The sequence below is a fragment of the Notechis scutatus genome, chromosome 4 (assembly GCF_049901735.1).
Source record: "Notechis scutatus isolate UNSWTSFEM ecotype Mainland chromosome 4, rNotScu1.2, whole genome shotgun sequence".
NCBI lineage: Eukaryota > Metazoa > Chordata > Lepidosauria > Squamata > Elapidae > Notechis > Notechis scutatus.
Genome location: NC_142012.1, coordinates 28,351,521 through 28,366,744, shown reverse-complemented (window position 1 = coordinate 28,366,744; position 15,224 = coordinate 28,351,521). Strand labels below are relative to the sequence as shown.

The 15,224-nt window shown below is 39.6% G+C and overlaps 1 protein-coding gene across 1 annotated transcript in view; it reads right to left on the bottom strand.

Moving 5' to 3' along the window:
- The window catches only part of IQCM (IQ motif containing M), a 54,722-nt gene extending 43,597 nt beyond the window's left edge, over positions 1-11,125 (bottom strand). Inside the window, exons 1-4 of the mRNA XM_087962601.1 lie at positions 11,100-11,125; positions 9,960-10,149; positions 8,678-8,822; positions 6,606-6,740 (exon numbers count right to left, since the gene is read on the bottom strand). Of these exons, the coding sequence (XP_087818727.1) occupies positions 6,606-6,740; positions 8,678-8,822; positions 9,960-10,149; positions 11,100-11,125 (496 nt within the window). The remainder of the gene's footprint in view (positions 1-6,605; positions 6,741-8,677; positions 8,823-9,959; positions 10,150-11,099) is intronic.
- Between the last annotated feature and the right edge of the window lie 4,099 nt (positions 11,126-15,224).

Sequence of the window (15,224 nt, the reverse complement as noted above, 5' to 3'; positions counted from 1 at the left end):
GGTTGTGCTGATTGCTGGTTTTCGCTTACTGGGTCGTATGCTAATTCTCTTCCGGCCCCTTCGGTTTCCCTTTCCCCCCTCCCCGGTTTGAAATTCTGGGCTTGTTACGGGGGTAGGTGCTAGTCTGGAGCAAAGTTGGTTGATGTGGCGCTTCCACGTTTTCCCATCAGCAGTTTGTAAACAGTAGGATCGAGGGGCCGTAGGTTGGGTTATGGTATCAGGGACCCACAATGGGTCGCCGGAAAAGTTTTTTGCAAAGACTAAGTCGCCTACCTTGAATGTGCGACACCTGCTGCTGGACCCCAGGGGCTTTTCCGGCGTGTAGGCAGGGTGTAGGCGATCAAGATGTGACCGAAGTTTTCGGCCCATGAGCAATTCAGCTGGGGTTCTGTTTGTGGTGCTGCTTGGGGGATATGCTGGAGCAGGAGCATCCTGGTCACCTTGTCATCGATGTCCCCATGTTCCATCTTGTGTAGCGTTTTCTTTATGAATTGGACCATGCGCTCAGCCCTGCCATTGGCCACCGGGTGAGCCGGCAATGTTAAAGCGTGGCGTATTCCCTGGTCTGCTAGGTACTGTTCAAATGCCAGAGCAGTGAATTGGGGGCCATTATCTGAGACCAGGACATCTGGCAAACCGTGCGTAGCGAATAGTCTATTTAGTTTTTTGACAACTGCTTCTGTGGTGGTGCTCTTCATTTTGTGGACCTCCAGCCAGTTGGAATAGGCATTTACTGTTATAAGAAATGTGTGTCCCTTGGTGGGTCCCGCAAAATCGATGTGGATACGGGACCAGGGACCTCGAGGCGTTTCCCATTCAGTCAGTGGGGCTTTTGGTGGAGCTGAGCGAGTTTCCTGACATTTGATGCAGGTGGCCACCCAGGTCTCTATTTGCTTATCTATACCTGGCCACCATGCGTAGGCACTCCTTGCCAGTGCCTTCATGCGCACGATGCCTGGGTGTCCATCGTGCAAGAGTTTTAGAACTTTATGCTATAGTCTCTCTGGGATTACAACTCTGTCTCCCCACAAGATGCATCCTTTTTGGGAGAAAAGTTCTGTCTGTCGGTTTTTGAAAGGCTTAAGGATGTCGTTGGGTTCGTTGTCAGGCCAACCTCTTTCCACCCAGCTGAGGACTCGTGCCAAACAAGGATCCTTCTTTGTTTCCGAGGCGATGTCCCGTGCAGTCAGGGGTGGTGAAGGAAGAGTTTCTATTTGTAGCACAGCTAGGGTTGGAGCTGGGTCGCTTATGACTTCCGGTAGCGGAGAACGGCTCAAGGCGTCAGCGTGGGGAATGGCTTTTCCGGGGCGGTGTAGTAGTTGGTAATTGTATGCAGCCAGAAACTCTGACCAACGTGTCATTCTGGATGATAAAATGTGGGGAGTTGGTTTGTCTCCCGCTAAGATGCCAAGTAATGGTTTGTGATCGGTGATTATGGCAAAGAGTCTTCTGTATACATACTCATGGAATCGTTTGATCGCAGACACGATAGCGAGAACCTCTTTATCGAGTTGGCTATAGTTTCTCTCGGTTTTAGATAAGGTTCTTGAAAAAAATGCAATAGGTGCCTCAGTTCCATTTGGCAGGACGTGGCTCAAAATGGCTCCTACTCCAAACAGTGAGGCATCGCAGGTGACAGTTAAAGGTAAAGTCTCGTTATATTGCATTAATACAGCATCTGAAGTTAAAAGGTCTTTAACTTGCTGAAAGGCTCATTCTTCCCGGTGTCCCCAGATCCAGGACGCCTTCTTGTTGAGGAGCCTATGCAGGGGTTCAGCAACGGTTGCTTTCTGGGGCAAGAAGATGTTATAAAAATTAATGAGTCCCAGGAAGGCTTGGAGATCTGTTTTATTCCTAGGTCTTGGGGAGTTTTTTATGGCAGCTAGTTTTTTCTCAGTAGGGTGAATTCCCTGTTTGTCAAGAAGGTACCCAAGGAATTCAACCGTCTCAGTACATAGTTGGCACTTGTCCTTTTTGACCTTCAGGCCAGCGTCTTTGAATTTCTGGAGAACCATTCTGAGTCGTTTTTCTAATAGGCTTCTCATGGGGGCAGCTATCAAGACATCATCGAAGTAGGGCACAACCCCTTTTATGCCCTGTAACAGTCTCTCCATCAGACTTTGGAAAATGCCCGGTGCTACACTCACTCCGAACTGGAGTCTATTACACTTGAATGCACCCCTGTGCATGACTATAGTCTGGGCTTCTGCAGTCTATGCATCTACGGGCAGCTGCTGGTACGCCTGGGCTAGGTCCAATTTTGCAAATATTTTTCCACCTCCCAAGGAATGAAGAAGGTGTTGGACCACAGGTACAGGGTAAGCGCTCTGCTGAAGCGCGTGATTTAGGGTGGCCCGGTAGTCCCCACAAATTCTCAAGGATCCATCAGGTTTTATGGGGGTTACAATTGGGGTCTCCCATCGGGCGTGGTCAATCGGTTCCAACACGCCCTGGGCTATTAATTTGTCCAATTGTTCATCAATCTTTGGCTTGAGTGCAAACGGCACTCAACGAGGCTTAAGGCGAATGGGCGCAACATCAGGGCTGAGATTAAACGATATGGGGGATCCTTTGTACTTGCCTAGTTTCTCGGTGAACACGTCCTGGAATTCCTGGACGAGGGCCGCTTCCCAGTCATCGCTTCCGGTCTGGTGGATGCCTGCTAGTTCAATTCCTAGCGGCGCGAACCACTGCAAGCCTAGCAAGCTGGGCCGATCTCAGTCGACGATGGTAAGAGGAAGAGTTGCAGTGTGGTCTTTGAAAGATACTTGGACGTGGCTGGTACCGGCAACTGGGATTCTGTTTCCTTGGTAGTCTTTTAATATGATTTTTTTGAGTGCTGAGGTCCTGGCGACAGATGTCAGGGATCAGCTGTTTGAGGGTTTTCCAAGAGATCATTGATAAGGACGACCCGGAGTCGACCTCCATAACACATGGTTGATTCGCAATGGTGACCTTCACTCGGATTTTCCTTGCATCCAGGGGTGAAGTGTGGCCGATGGTGATGGTTTGATGGGTCTCTTCTCGTCTAGTTGAATTGGCGGGTGCTCTATTTCTGTAGTGGTAGTGGCTCCCTTGGTTGTTTAGGTGGTCCCGATTTATTGGTGGGGTGCCTGTTGTCTGCCGGAAATTATATTCTCTTCGGGTTGGGCTGAATCCTCGCTTGCTTCTGCATACTTTTGCGATGTGGCCCCTCTTTCCACAGGAACGGCAGAGTGCGTCTAGGAATTTACAGTCTGATCGCGGGTGATTACCCCCGCATCCAGCACATTGTCGTGAAGATTTAGGGTTCCGCTGGTCTCGCTGGTTGCGTTCTGACCTGAGGCGGTTGACCTCCTCTTCCTCGCTTTCTGATGAGGATTCGAGGTCTTCATGGTGGGTGGTCGTTGTGTGCTTCTCGGAGAAAGGCATAGTGTCACTGGCGAGTTGGCGGTGCGGTGCGTTTGCTCGGCGCATTCGAGCGGCTGATTTCCTGGTTGCTTCTGCTGCAGTAGCATCGGCGATGACATCTGCGAGGCCGATGTCCCCCTTCGCCATAATTTTGCTCTGGGTCGTAGGGTCTTCTAGGCCCAGAACAATTCGGTCTCTCATGGCTTCCTCGAGGTTTGCGAAGCCACAAAGTCCCGCCAGGTTCCTGAGATCAGCGATGAAGTCTCCAACACTTTTGCCTTTCTGTTGGTCCCTCTGGTAAAACTCGTGTCTTCTGATGAGTGTTGGCACCGCTGGTGCATAATGGGCCCGGAGGATCGGCGCGAGGTTGTCCCAATCCATTGTCTTGACTTCGGCCGGTTTCACAAGTGCTTTTGCTATTTTAAAAACGGCGGGCCCGCAATGGGTCAGGAATACAGCTCGTTTCTTGCCAGGCGTAGCATCTTTAGATTGTTGGTCTCCAGGAACATCTGGAACCTGTCCATATACGAGTCCCAGTCTTCGTTAGCCGGGTCAAATGGAGCGGGTGGTATGGCGCTGCTGGTCATCCTGTCGCTAGCGGGTGCGCTCTTAGCCACGTGCTCTGTTTGGTGCTCAGCGAGTGCTCAGTCAGCTCTATCGTCTCCACATCCCATCCTCGTCGCCAGTGTTAGATCTGGAGGAGTGGGCGCAAGGAACGGAGACGAGGCATCGAATAGTGACTCAACTCTTTATTAGTGACTTCAGAAAAGGAACAGAACGCTTGGGCCGCAGCAGCTCCTTTTATAGAGCTGGCTGCTGTCACAATGTCCAATGATTCAAGTTTGCCGCGCTGGAAGCGTCCAATCGGCGGCGACCCGCTGTCAGCCAATCAGATTAGCCAAAGATGACCAATCATGATCGGCTAACTGCGGGCCAATCAGAAGTGCAGGATTTCGAGCCTACTGTGGAAGTAAAACTATTAGGATTCAAAACAAATGCGTTTGCTTAGTTTGTAACAAAAATGTTTAAAAATCATACTGAAAATGCATTTAAAGGACCTTTTAAAAACTGCACTGAAAATGCATTTACGCATTATACATGTGTTCCTTCAGAAAGGCTATAAGAAACTATTTATTCATTTTTGTATATGCAATGTTTATCTCACTTTTCCATTCATTCAGAGCAATAAATAACAATATGAGTAAATAAAAAATGCAATATTTCAAAAATAGGAAAATAATACTCCTTAATGCTCTCCCCAAGTTTGGTTGTTACTTGCAGAAATTTTATTAGCTAAGTAATATAGGTACCTCCATAATTAGGTTACCTAGTCAGGTAAGGAAATGTCTATCAGCAAACGACCAAGCTCTGAGAGCACCAAAGATTCCACAATTCAACCCTGAGCTACATATATTCTCTTCTATTAATAATATAATTAAACTACATACTCTAAAATTATGAATATTAAATGTGTGGCTAAGGAAAGGTCCCTTAGCAGCTCTTCTAAAATCAAACAGAGTGCTTGCTAAGTGAAATTCTCAAATAAATGGTTTTGAAAGGATGGAAAAGAATGTTTCTCCCAAGCATGGGACTTGGGGGAGGTATCTCTGCATCAGGTGTAGGCTGCTGGGAGTTCGCAGGGGTTCAGGAGAACCCCTAGCTAATATTCTGTGCAGTTCGGAGAACCCCCAAATCCCACTTTTGCCTGGCCCCTCCCCTCCCAGGACTCCCAACACGGCCCGTTTTGGATGCAGGTAAGTGCAGGGCGCACGTGGAGGCTTGAAGAGGGTGAAAATGGGCCTCCCAGAAGCTCTGGAAGGCCAGAAATGGGCTCTTTACTGGCTGTTTTCACCCTCCCGGAGGCTCAAGGAAAGTTTCCGCAGCCCAGGGAGGGCAAAAATGCCCTCCCCCACCATGGTGCAGGAGGTTGACTAGGCCACACCCACCATGGCCACGCCCACCCAGCAATCAGGCAGAGAAACCTTTGCTAAAAATTTTGAAGCCCACCCCTGCACTGCATGTTCAACACCCAACCGGAATTAGATTTTGCTATATCTATTCACAACCTTTTATAGAGTAGTTTACTTCAGCCCATACCTGGGAGTCCTTACTTTCAAAACAAAGGATAGATAAAAAGTGCTCTTTCTTGCAGCTTTCTGATTGCCTCAGTGAAAGTGTAAAGGCATATCTACTTATAGGAGAGGTGCTTATACTTTGAGTTTGGGTAGATTACTTAGTTTATAACTATTACCATACTAGCTTTCTCTCTTTCCCTATTTAAATATATTACTTGGTTTGGATATATAAGTTGATTGCTCTCACAGCTGCAAATGTGCAAATATGGAACCTAAAACTAATTTAATGGGTAATGCACTATATCTATTTAGACACACAAACACAGACAAACATATACCTTAAGCCTAGTTAATAATGTATTTTTGTTCTTGGATTTCTTACAAGTTTATAACTCTCGCCGCAAAGTAAGTAGATTCATATATAGTTTTCTTTTTATTAATACCATTATTCCATTTGCCCATAAACTGAAACCATAATAATTTTTATTTATCAACCCTCTATAAGTGTCTAAATAAACAGAAATGTATAAACAAGCACAAATACAGTAAATGTGAAATTGAAATAAATGACTAAAACATTCCATACTTGAATAAAGCTAATGAAAGCATACAGCAATTGATCTTGCATAGCAACAATAGATTGTAAAATATTCTACATTTTATAAACAGAGGATTGCATAGCCATGGAAATGAATATGTCAGCAACTTCTACTCAAGGTCTCATCAAAGGAAAAGGTGTAACAGTCCCCTTCTGTTTGTAGTACAGGAAAATATGCAAATATATTTAGGAATGCTTCCAAAATTCTCATATTTCAGCTCTTGAAGATCTGGATCTTGCTCATATATGTTTTTATTTTGCACCTCATGTAAGCTGCCTTGATAATGTGTTGAAGAGTAAGATGAAAATATCAAAATGGTAAAAGTTTTTAAAATAACTATGGTGTTTAAGGAGCTGTCACTTGAGTGAGGGTGGTTTTTTTACACAACTTCCTCAAATAAGTAAACTTAAATAGCAAATAAATAAGACACTTTTTATTTATTTGTATTAACTAAAAAATGAAGCACCCTTTCAAAGTATCATTTTTCTAAAAATACTCTATATTTCTACACAATCTATGAATGATTGTATAAATCTCTTACCTTTCAATAGTAGAGTTGTTGCAGTATTAATTTCCTTTTGTGTTGGAAACCGGCCACAGTCTCTGAAAAACGTAGGGATCTCATTTCTATCTATTTCTTTCCAGGCCACTTTCTTTTGAAATATAGTTTCATAAACTAGGACACAAAATAATATATAGATCAAAAAGGCTCGTTTTGTTATTGTATTGGGATTGTTTGAAGTTTTGCATCCAATTTATCACACATGCCTTTATTTATTATGTCTCTGTATCATATCTAAGTAAAAGTGTGTGTGTGTGTGTGTCCAACTCCTATTGAAAGTATTCATTCTGTAAAAGCAATCGCAAATATTTGAGACTGGATCATGGTTTCTTCCGAATAAAAATCCTTAATGAGAGAGATATTAAGCCAACTTCAGGAATACTACACATATCAAAACTGTTCTTCTTGGTAAGTTTTCCTGCTACAAATTTATAGTTATAATAGGAATTTTCAATCCAAAATTTTATATTTCAAAATTTTGGATTTCCTCAATCAGGATATCTAAAAGACAACTGATATTGTCACACCTATTTGCAAAACAGATACAAGATTTGCTTTCACTATATATAGGAAAAAGACATAAGACAGCCACATACATAGTAAGTCTTTTCATGATCTGTACTGTGCCTATTTCCATAAATTACAACCATCTTTAATAAATGGAATCCTTCCACAAATTTCATCAGCGTATCTTCCAGCTTTTTATTAGCATTCATATGTTGGTAACAAACTGATAAATATTATCCTCATCTATTTTGTATAACTGTATTGTAGAATTCTTATATTCTGTGGGTAAGATAATCAAGACCAGTGCTGCTATGATCACTATGAAAGATTAAACTAAAACTATTTCATAATATCTAAATCATATTCACATGTATTATATTTTAACTTTAAAGACATAATATATAGTTCCTCTGCCATTTGATCCAAATGTACAGTCCACATTTGGTACTTGAGATTCTTTTTAAAAAAATTCCGAAGACGTGCTTTGGACCTGATCTGAGCAGAGTACCTTGGTACTACTCATTAAATAGTCCAGTGCTTTTTCATGCTTCCAAGTGACCCTGAAAATACATCCTTCTTTAAGGAGTAGAGCCACTGGCACCTCAAAAAAGGTATGGCTGAATAAATGAATAGCAGACACGTGTTGTGCTGACATCATACTTATTCCTAACTGTTTTCAAAATGTGCACAGCTCTGCTAAATGTATCTTGTAAGATCTCTTTTTCTGTTGTGAGAGATCTTGATTATTTTACAAGATATATCCACTATCAGTTCTTCAATTACATAGACACAACACTTTAGAAAGGTTGCTTAGCTTTAGCTTCCACATCAGTAGCATAACGTTTAAACTTATGCTCGGTTATCATTGCCGTGAGTTGAGTATGATATGCCAATGTCTCAGAATGTTGCCAAATAATGCATCAATTCTGAATGAAAACATTAAGACTGAAGTGGATGCTAAATAGTTTTTTTTGCCACTTCTTGTTTGCAACTTGCCATTTTAGCTTTTGTCAGTACTTTCCCCAGGTTTTTTTGGAGTTCCAGCTAAAGTTTCTCAGACAAGGAAGTACAGGAAGGAGAAAAGATAAAGAATTTTAGCAGGCTTCTTTCTGGTTTGTTTGTTCGCTTGCTTTTTGTTTGGAGATGTCTGAACGTCTACCTTTTTGGTACTGAAATCCAGAAAGCTGCTAGCAACATAAAGTACTCCATTAGAACACACAGTTTTGCAACACAGTGCTCAGAAAAATAGTATTTTACCAAGATATATCCTTACTGCCCAGAATCTAACAGTTAGTCACATTTCACATTTAAATGAAAATGATACAGATTACATTTGGGGTTCCTGCAGGGAAAACATGTGCTCTATTACTAAACTATGGTGTCTCTTCCAAAAGACATCATTTATATTAGTAATTCTACTAAAAAAAAAGACAACGCCTTTCAAATAATGCAAGCAACCTCAATTAAAGCTATTAAATAGTTTTTTTAAATAATTAACAGAGATATGACAATAATCTCAACAGATTATTCTGAAAAATACATACGCAGTTTATTGTCAAGCCAGTCTTCCAGTTGTTCAAATATTAGGGGTGTACTTGTATCCAAGATGCCACAACAGCGTTTAATTCGAAACATCATTCTACGATAATCCTTTATAACAGCTAATATATTTGGTCCATGGCTCTTAGCCTGTAATTACAAACATATATATATGTGTGTGTGTGTGTGTGTGTTTGTGTGTGTGCACTACATGTACATACATACATACATACATACATACATACATACATACATACATACATACATACATGTAAAGTGTTATTGGGAGAAACAACTTTTTCAGGGTAAAAAATTATGCATTTTACAGGTGCATAAAGTAAGAAAACCTTCCAGAGATTGCCATAAAAACAAAATAAAAATCCCTTGTGATAATTGCATTTTGACACTAGTGACTAAAGGATTTTATGGCAAAGATCAAAGTTTGCCAAAGTTCTATGAAAATGTTAAAAATCTGGTAGCAGAATATACTTGATGTCTATGAGATTCTCAGTCATCCAGGTCATGGTTGTCCCAAAGAAGCCCCCCACCCACTTTTGTTTTTTAACAAAAGGCATCTGGACTTTGCTAAATATCTGCCTACTTGTAAAGGTGGAAGAGAAAAAGAACCAAAACACAACAAAGGTGTATTGGTTTCTCACACACACATACTATTTTAACACACACACACACACAGAGAGAGAGAGGCAGAGGCAGAGAGAGAGACAGAGACAGAGACAGACATAGACATAGAGTAACAGAGTTGGAAGGGACCTTGGAGGTCATCTAATCCAACCCCCTGCTCGAGCAGGAGAAGAGACAGAGACAGAGAGGCAGAGAGAGCAGAGGTAGAGAGGCTACAATGCAAAATTAGCCAGAAGACAAAAAGAAGCCAGGAAAATCAAAGTATGGCTGGAGCAAGATATAGATTGTTGTGTATAACAACTTGATGATAGGTAAAATGAAGTCCATATTGAGTTTGAGACTGCGGACAAGACATTTTTGTGCTAAATAGAAAACTGACCTTTTAGTAGACAAGACTATTTGTCCAAATAGCCCAGTATTGTCTAGTAAGGGCTCTAAAAATCATTGGACATGCAGATGAGTATAGGGATTATTTCTTGTATAAATCAACTCTGCACCTTTCACATGTTGAGACTAATATTATTTTATATAAATCATTACTGTTCAAGCTGGACAAGGTACTAGCTACAGTAGTGCAAACATATCAGATATAATCCATTATAGTATATCACAACATCTCATATTAATGAAATTCAAATACATTACCTTCAGTTTTATTCTGTTCAATTTACTACGTTCATACCATCCTTTGAAAAGTTTTTGAATATAGGTAGCAGCTGAAGCAATTTTTTCCGTTGTAGGAACTTTTCGGACTTTTTTGAAAGCTTCATATATGTCTAAATGTGGCCCAATCCTTTTCACTTTCTCATTAATTATATTAATGTGTCTTCGTCTTCTAGGGAAGGGAAGGGAAGGGAAGGGAAGGGGAAGGGAGGGAGGAAGTTAGGAAGGTATTGCTTTAAACTAAATGCAGTGCTTAGAACCACAATAAACATGGAAACAATGGATAATTAAATAATTCAATACAAGAGAGTGAAAATGGCTGGAAGTTGGAGAATATGAAGCAATATTGCTATCTAATCTATGGCTGAAATCCAAAGAGGCACTCAAAACAATGTAGTTTGTTCTCCCATACATGGTTCCAATTGATTTTGGGGTTCAGCACTGAAATAAAAATTTTATGTATGTAAATGCTTTAGAAGAACACCTGCTATACTGCATAGAAACTGTAAAAGAGAGCTTCACACATTAAAACTCATGAGTTTTTAACTCACATTACTTTAAAAGTCCCTCAGATTTTTTGTGGATATATAAAGTGTCATAAATTTTCTGAGAAAAACAGCAATGTGAGAGTTCAGGTAGATTAAGGAACATTATGCAAAAGAAAAAGATATCTGTAAGGAATATTGAAGAATGTTTCTGAATAAAATGGATCTGGCTAAGGCAAAGGGCAACAGAAATATAACCAATTGATTTATTGTTTAACCCACAGGTGTCAAACTCGACACATCACATTGCTATCATGTGATGCATTATGATATTTTCCCCTTTGTAGAGCTGGGGTGGGTGTGCATGCACATGATGGAGGGCCTCCAGTTTAACACAGATAGAAAAAGAGATTATTGAAGAAAGGAAAAGTTTGTGCCTGTATACACACACACACACACACACACACACACACACACACACACGCACACACACACTTCCTAGGTCTGAAAGTTCCATTCAATATTATTTTGAAAGCCATAATGGCAGGGACAAGTTCAGAAGAAGTTGGACAAAAAACATAATATTACAACGGTTTTCGGCAGCAACATTATCATCATCATCACTAGAACTATTTACATCAGTATTATTAACTTCTTCATCATCGTTATTTTATTATTTTTCATTATAATCAAGCTAACCAGTAATGCCTTCATTTACCATCTGTCTTCTCTTATAATTCCAAATGCTTTGTTGAAATGAAACAGAAACAATTGATTTAATTTCTGGATTTCAGGGAGTGGGTTACACTGAAAATATTGGAATTTCCATTGTTTGGGAGCCGTATTCAAACTTTCAATATTTATCCCACCATACTGCTGAAATTTGCCCTGATTCTATGTTCGAATGAGATCATATTTCTATGTTTTAATGCATTATTATAAATCCTATCGCATTTACATTTTAATGCTGTACACCATATGAAGATGTTTTGCATTGTAGTGAGACTATAAATATTTTAAATAACTGTATCAACTCAAAATCATAATTAAAAAATAGAAATACAATTTATACTAATTTCCTTCCAAGCTATTTAGTTAAAGCTGGTGAAATATGCTTCTGTTATTATCATCCCAAATATTTACCAACTAATGTGACTGATATGAGTTCATGCATAATTCCCCAATAATTTTTATGCTGTATGTAGTCATTCACTTTTTAGTGAATGCTGGTTAACATATACATTCACATATTTAAATAGTGTTGTAGAAGAGACAGACTGGCAGCACAAGCCGTAATATTTCCCATGCCAGTGTTTCTTTGCTGCTGTTCTCAACCACGTTTTTTCTACTTCGTTTCATTTTAACATACAGAAAGGAGTGTAACAAGGTTGCATTCTGTCCCCTTTCTTATTCAATCTACAGTATATGCTAGAATGATCATGAGGAAGCTAGATCTTGAAGAATCAAAAATTGGGGTCAAGTTTGGTGGAAGAAACATCAACAATCTTGATATAACTTTTCTCTCATAAACCAAAGAAAGCTTGGAACATCTGATCAAGAAAATCAAAGAAGAAAGTATCGGAGAATTTTGATTTCTTTCTGAACATCAAAAAGGCCAAGCTCATGATCACTGCAAGGTATGGAAACATCAACATTGACAGCGAAGAAAAATTGACTTTCCTAGGATTGCAGATAGCTCAAAGCTCAGAAGGCAGCAGATTGCCCTGGCTTCAGCAATGATGACATGAGCCAAATATGAAAAAGGACAGACATTAGCCTGGCACTGCTTTATTGTGTTCTCCATAGCCACGTATAATTGTGAAAGCTGAACTTCAAAAAAGCAATACAGGAAGAAAATCAACTCGTTTGAGCTGTGGTGATGGAGAAGGCTCCAACATATTCCTTGGACAGTAAGAGTGACTAACAAGCAAGTGCTAGAGCGCATAACACCAGACATCACTAGAAGGCAAAATCAAGATACTGCATCTCACTTACTTTGGCCATGTCATGCAGGGAAGTTCATTGAACAAAGCAATTATGTTTGGAAGAGTTAACAGTAAAAGGAAACCAGGCAATCAAAGAACATGATGGCTGGATACCATCAAAGCTGACTCAAGCCACAACAAAGAAAGAAGATCGGAGATTTTTGAAAGGCCTGGCCCATAAAATTACCAAGAATCAGACACGACTAAATGGATAACATAATCATCATCACTTTGTTTCATTACGTTTTTCATTGCTTACTACTATTTATTCTGTATCCAAGTGCAGTATATATTGGTTATTTAAATTGGTTAAACAAAATTAAAGGTTTTCTGATCTTATCACAAATCAATTTCAAGCTTGGAAATTCTAGTCTTAGAATGATCTATTTCACACCAAAATGTTTCAAATGTAAAACCTTTCCAATATCATTTGAATAAAGAGGAGTCAAGACTCCTACTGTATGAATCTTGAGACTGATATGTTTGACATAGCTGTGCTCTATGTGCAGTCTACATTCCACCCACACTCAACAAATAAGCTGTTCTATGTATACATACTTGCCAAGGATACAGTTGTGCTAATATAGTATTCTTGTACATTAGTTATTGTATTTTTCTGCTATATTTCTTATTCCACTGGCAAAGCAAATCTTTTTTCAAAATCTTACAACTCATTAACTAGAGGGTAATTGCTGTGATAACACTCCTGTAATATGTATAATAACAGTTTATATGCCTGCCTGCCTGCCTATCTATTATCTATCTATCTATCTATCTATCTATCTATCTATCTATCTATCTATCTATCTATCTATCTATCTAATCTTGAATTATACATTTTATCTATTGCCACTAATTATTTCTGGCTGATACTAAAGTATTTTGTTGGCCCCAGTTATTTAAAAAAAAAGCTGTTTACCCATCTGCTAACAGGTTGGAAGTGATTAAGAGAAATTTGTTTTGGCTGTTTTAAAAGCCAAATTGGTTCTGAGTTGAAAATATGTGTCTAAACCAATTGAAGGAGTTGCCAAGTTCAAAATCAGATGTATGCTTCTTCTGAACCCAATCCCCTACCAAGTTAAATTATCTCAAAGCAAGTATTCTATTTCCTCTAACATGTCCAAATTATTCTGCCCAAATTTAGTTCTTGTGTAATGGCAATTTGCCTTTGGCTGAAGTACTAATCAACAGAGCCAAGAGCCAGCTGCTTAATGCATAGTGACCTTGAAGCAGAATGTGTTATGTTCATTGATACCATAAGACCCTACTTTTGGTGGTTGTTTTTTTAACTATGTCTTTTGCTGCCTCTTTTTTTTTGTCAAAAGTTGCTTCAAGATAATGGACAACAGGGGGCAGAACATGAATTTGGATGCATAAAAACTCAATTCCCTACTAGAACTAATGATGTATCATGTTGCCTATTTTACTAATGAAATTTCTGCAAGAAAACAGCCAAGTTCAGAGAGCATCAAGGACCCCACAGTTCAACCTTGAGCTACAAATATTCTTTTATGTGTCTCACTTCCCTGCTGCTCATAACTTTAATATTAGATACACTAGTTAATGACTAACTATAAATATGCTGCCCATTATTCTAAAAAAAAAAGTAAAAGAAAATCATTCTTGATATGAATGTTATGACTACACATGGAACAAGTTGTCATTTGCTGAGATGTACAGCTATTAAGAGCCAGACAAATGGCATAGAATATTTATATTGTTCTATTAAAGATGGAAGACGGTACCATTTTACTGGAAATTCTATGAAGTACTAACTTTAGTGATTAAGTATCTTTGAACTTCAACAGGTGAAAGGATGATCACTGAAAGCATATTAATCCATTGAGGATTAGCAGCAAACTGTTAGAGATCTCAAACAGATAATAGGTGATTTATTTATGAACTGCAGTTGCATAGCAAAAATGCATATACATTTGTGCTAAATATAATGCAATATTCAGAACAGTAAGACTGAAATAGATAGTGAAGGGATGGGAGAGTCTATGAAACATATGCTATATATCTTTCTTGCTGCTTGTAGGTAGTCCAGCCTTTTATAAGAAGATCATGAAGACTGCCAGATTTTAATAAAGTTTGTACATATGGTATCTCTCTTTTCTTATCCCCTCTTCCAGTGTCCCTTAGCTAACAATAGAGATTCAATAAAATCTGACATTGCATATTTTTTTAAAAAAAATATGGGGATTTGGATTCTAATATAATTTTATGTTTATGACCCCTTGTCTGTCCTTCTTCAATTCAGGGAATTAAAATACAGGTGCTGAAAGTGAGTATTTCAAAATTGGCAAACCGATTCCATTCAGACACTTTAAACAAGTAAGTCTCATCCAGTGTTTCCTTTTTAAAGAAGGTTGTTGAGAATATGGTAGGTTTGCAGCTTCAAAGAGGTTTGGATCCTGTTTAAAATACACATAAAATCATTGCATGAAATCTTTTGACAGCATGAGGTCAATTACCAGAAATATGGTAATGATACTCAGTTATACTTTTTGGCCCTGGGCCATCCTAGCGATGTTGTAAAGATGCTTTCCCAGTACTTAGGGGATGTACTCAGGGGTGGGCTTCAAAAATTTTAGCAAAGGGTTCTCTGCCCAGTTGTTGGGTGGGCATGGCCATGGTGGCCTAGTTGGCCTAGTTGGCCTCCTGAACCATGGTGGGAAGGGCATTTTTTAATCTCCCTGGGCTCCGGAGACTTTCCTTGAGCCTCCGGGAGGGCAAAAAGGGCCTCCCTGGGCTCCGGAGGCTTTCTGGAAGCC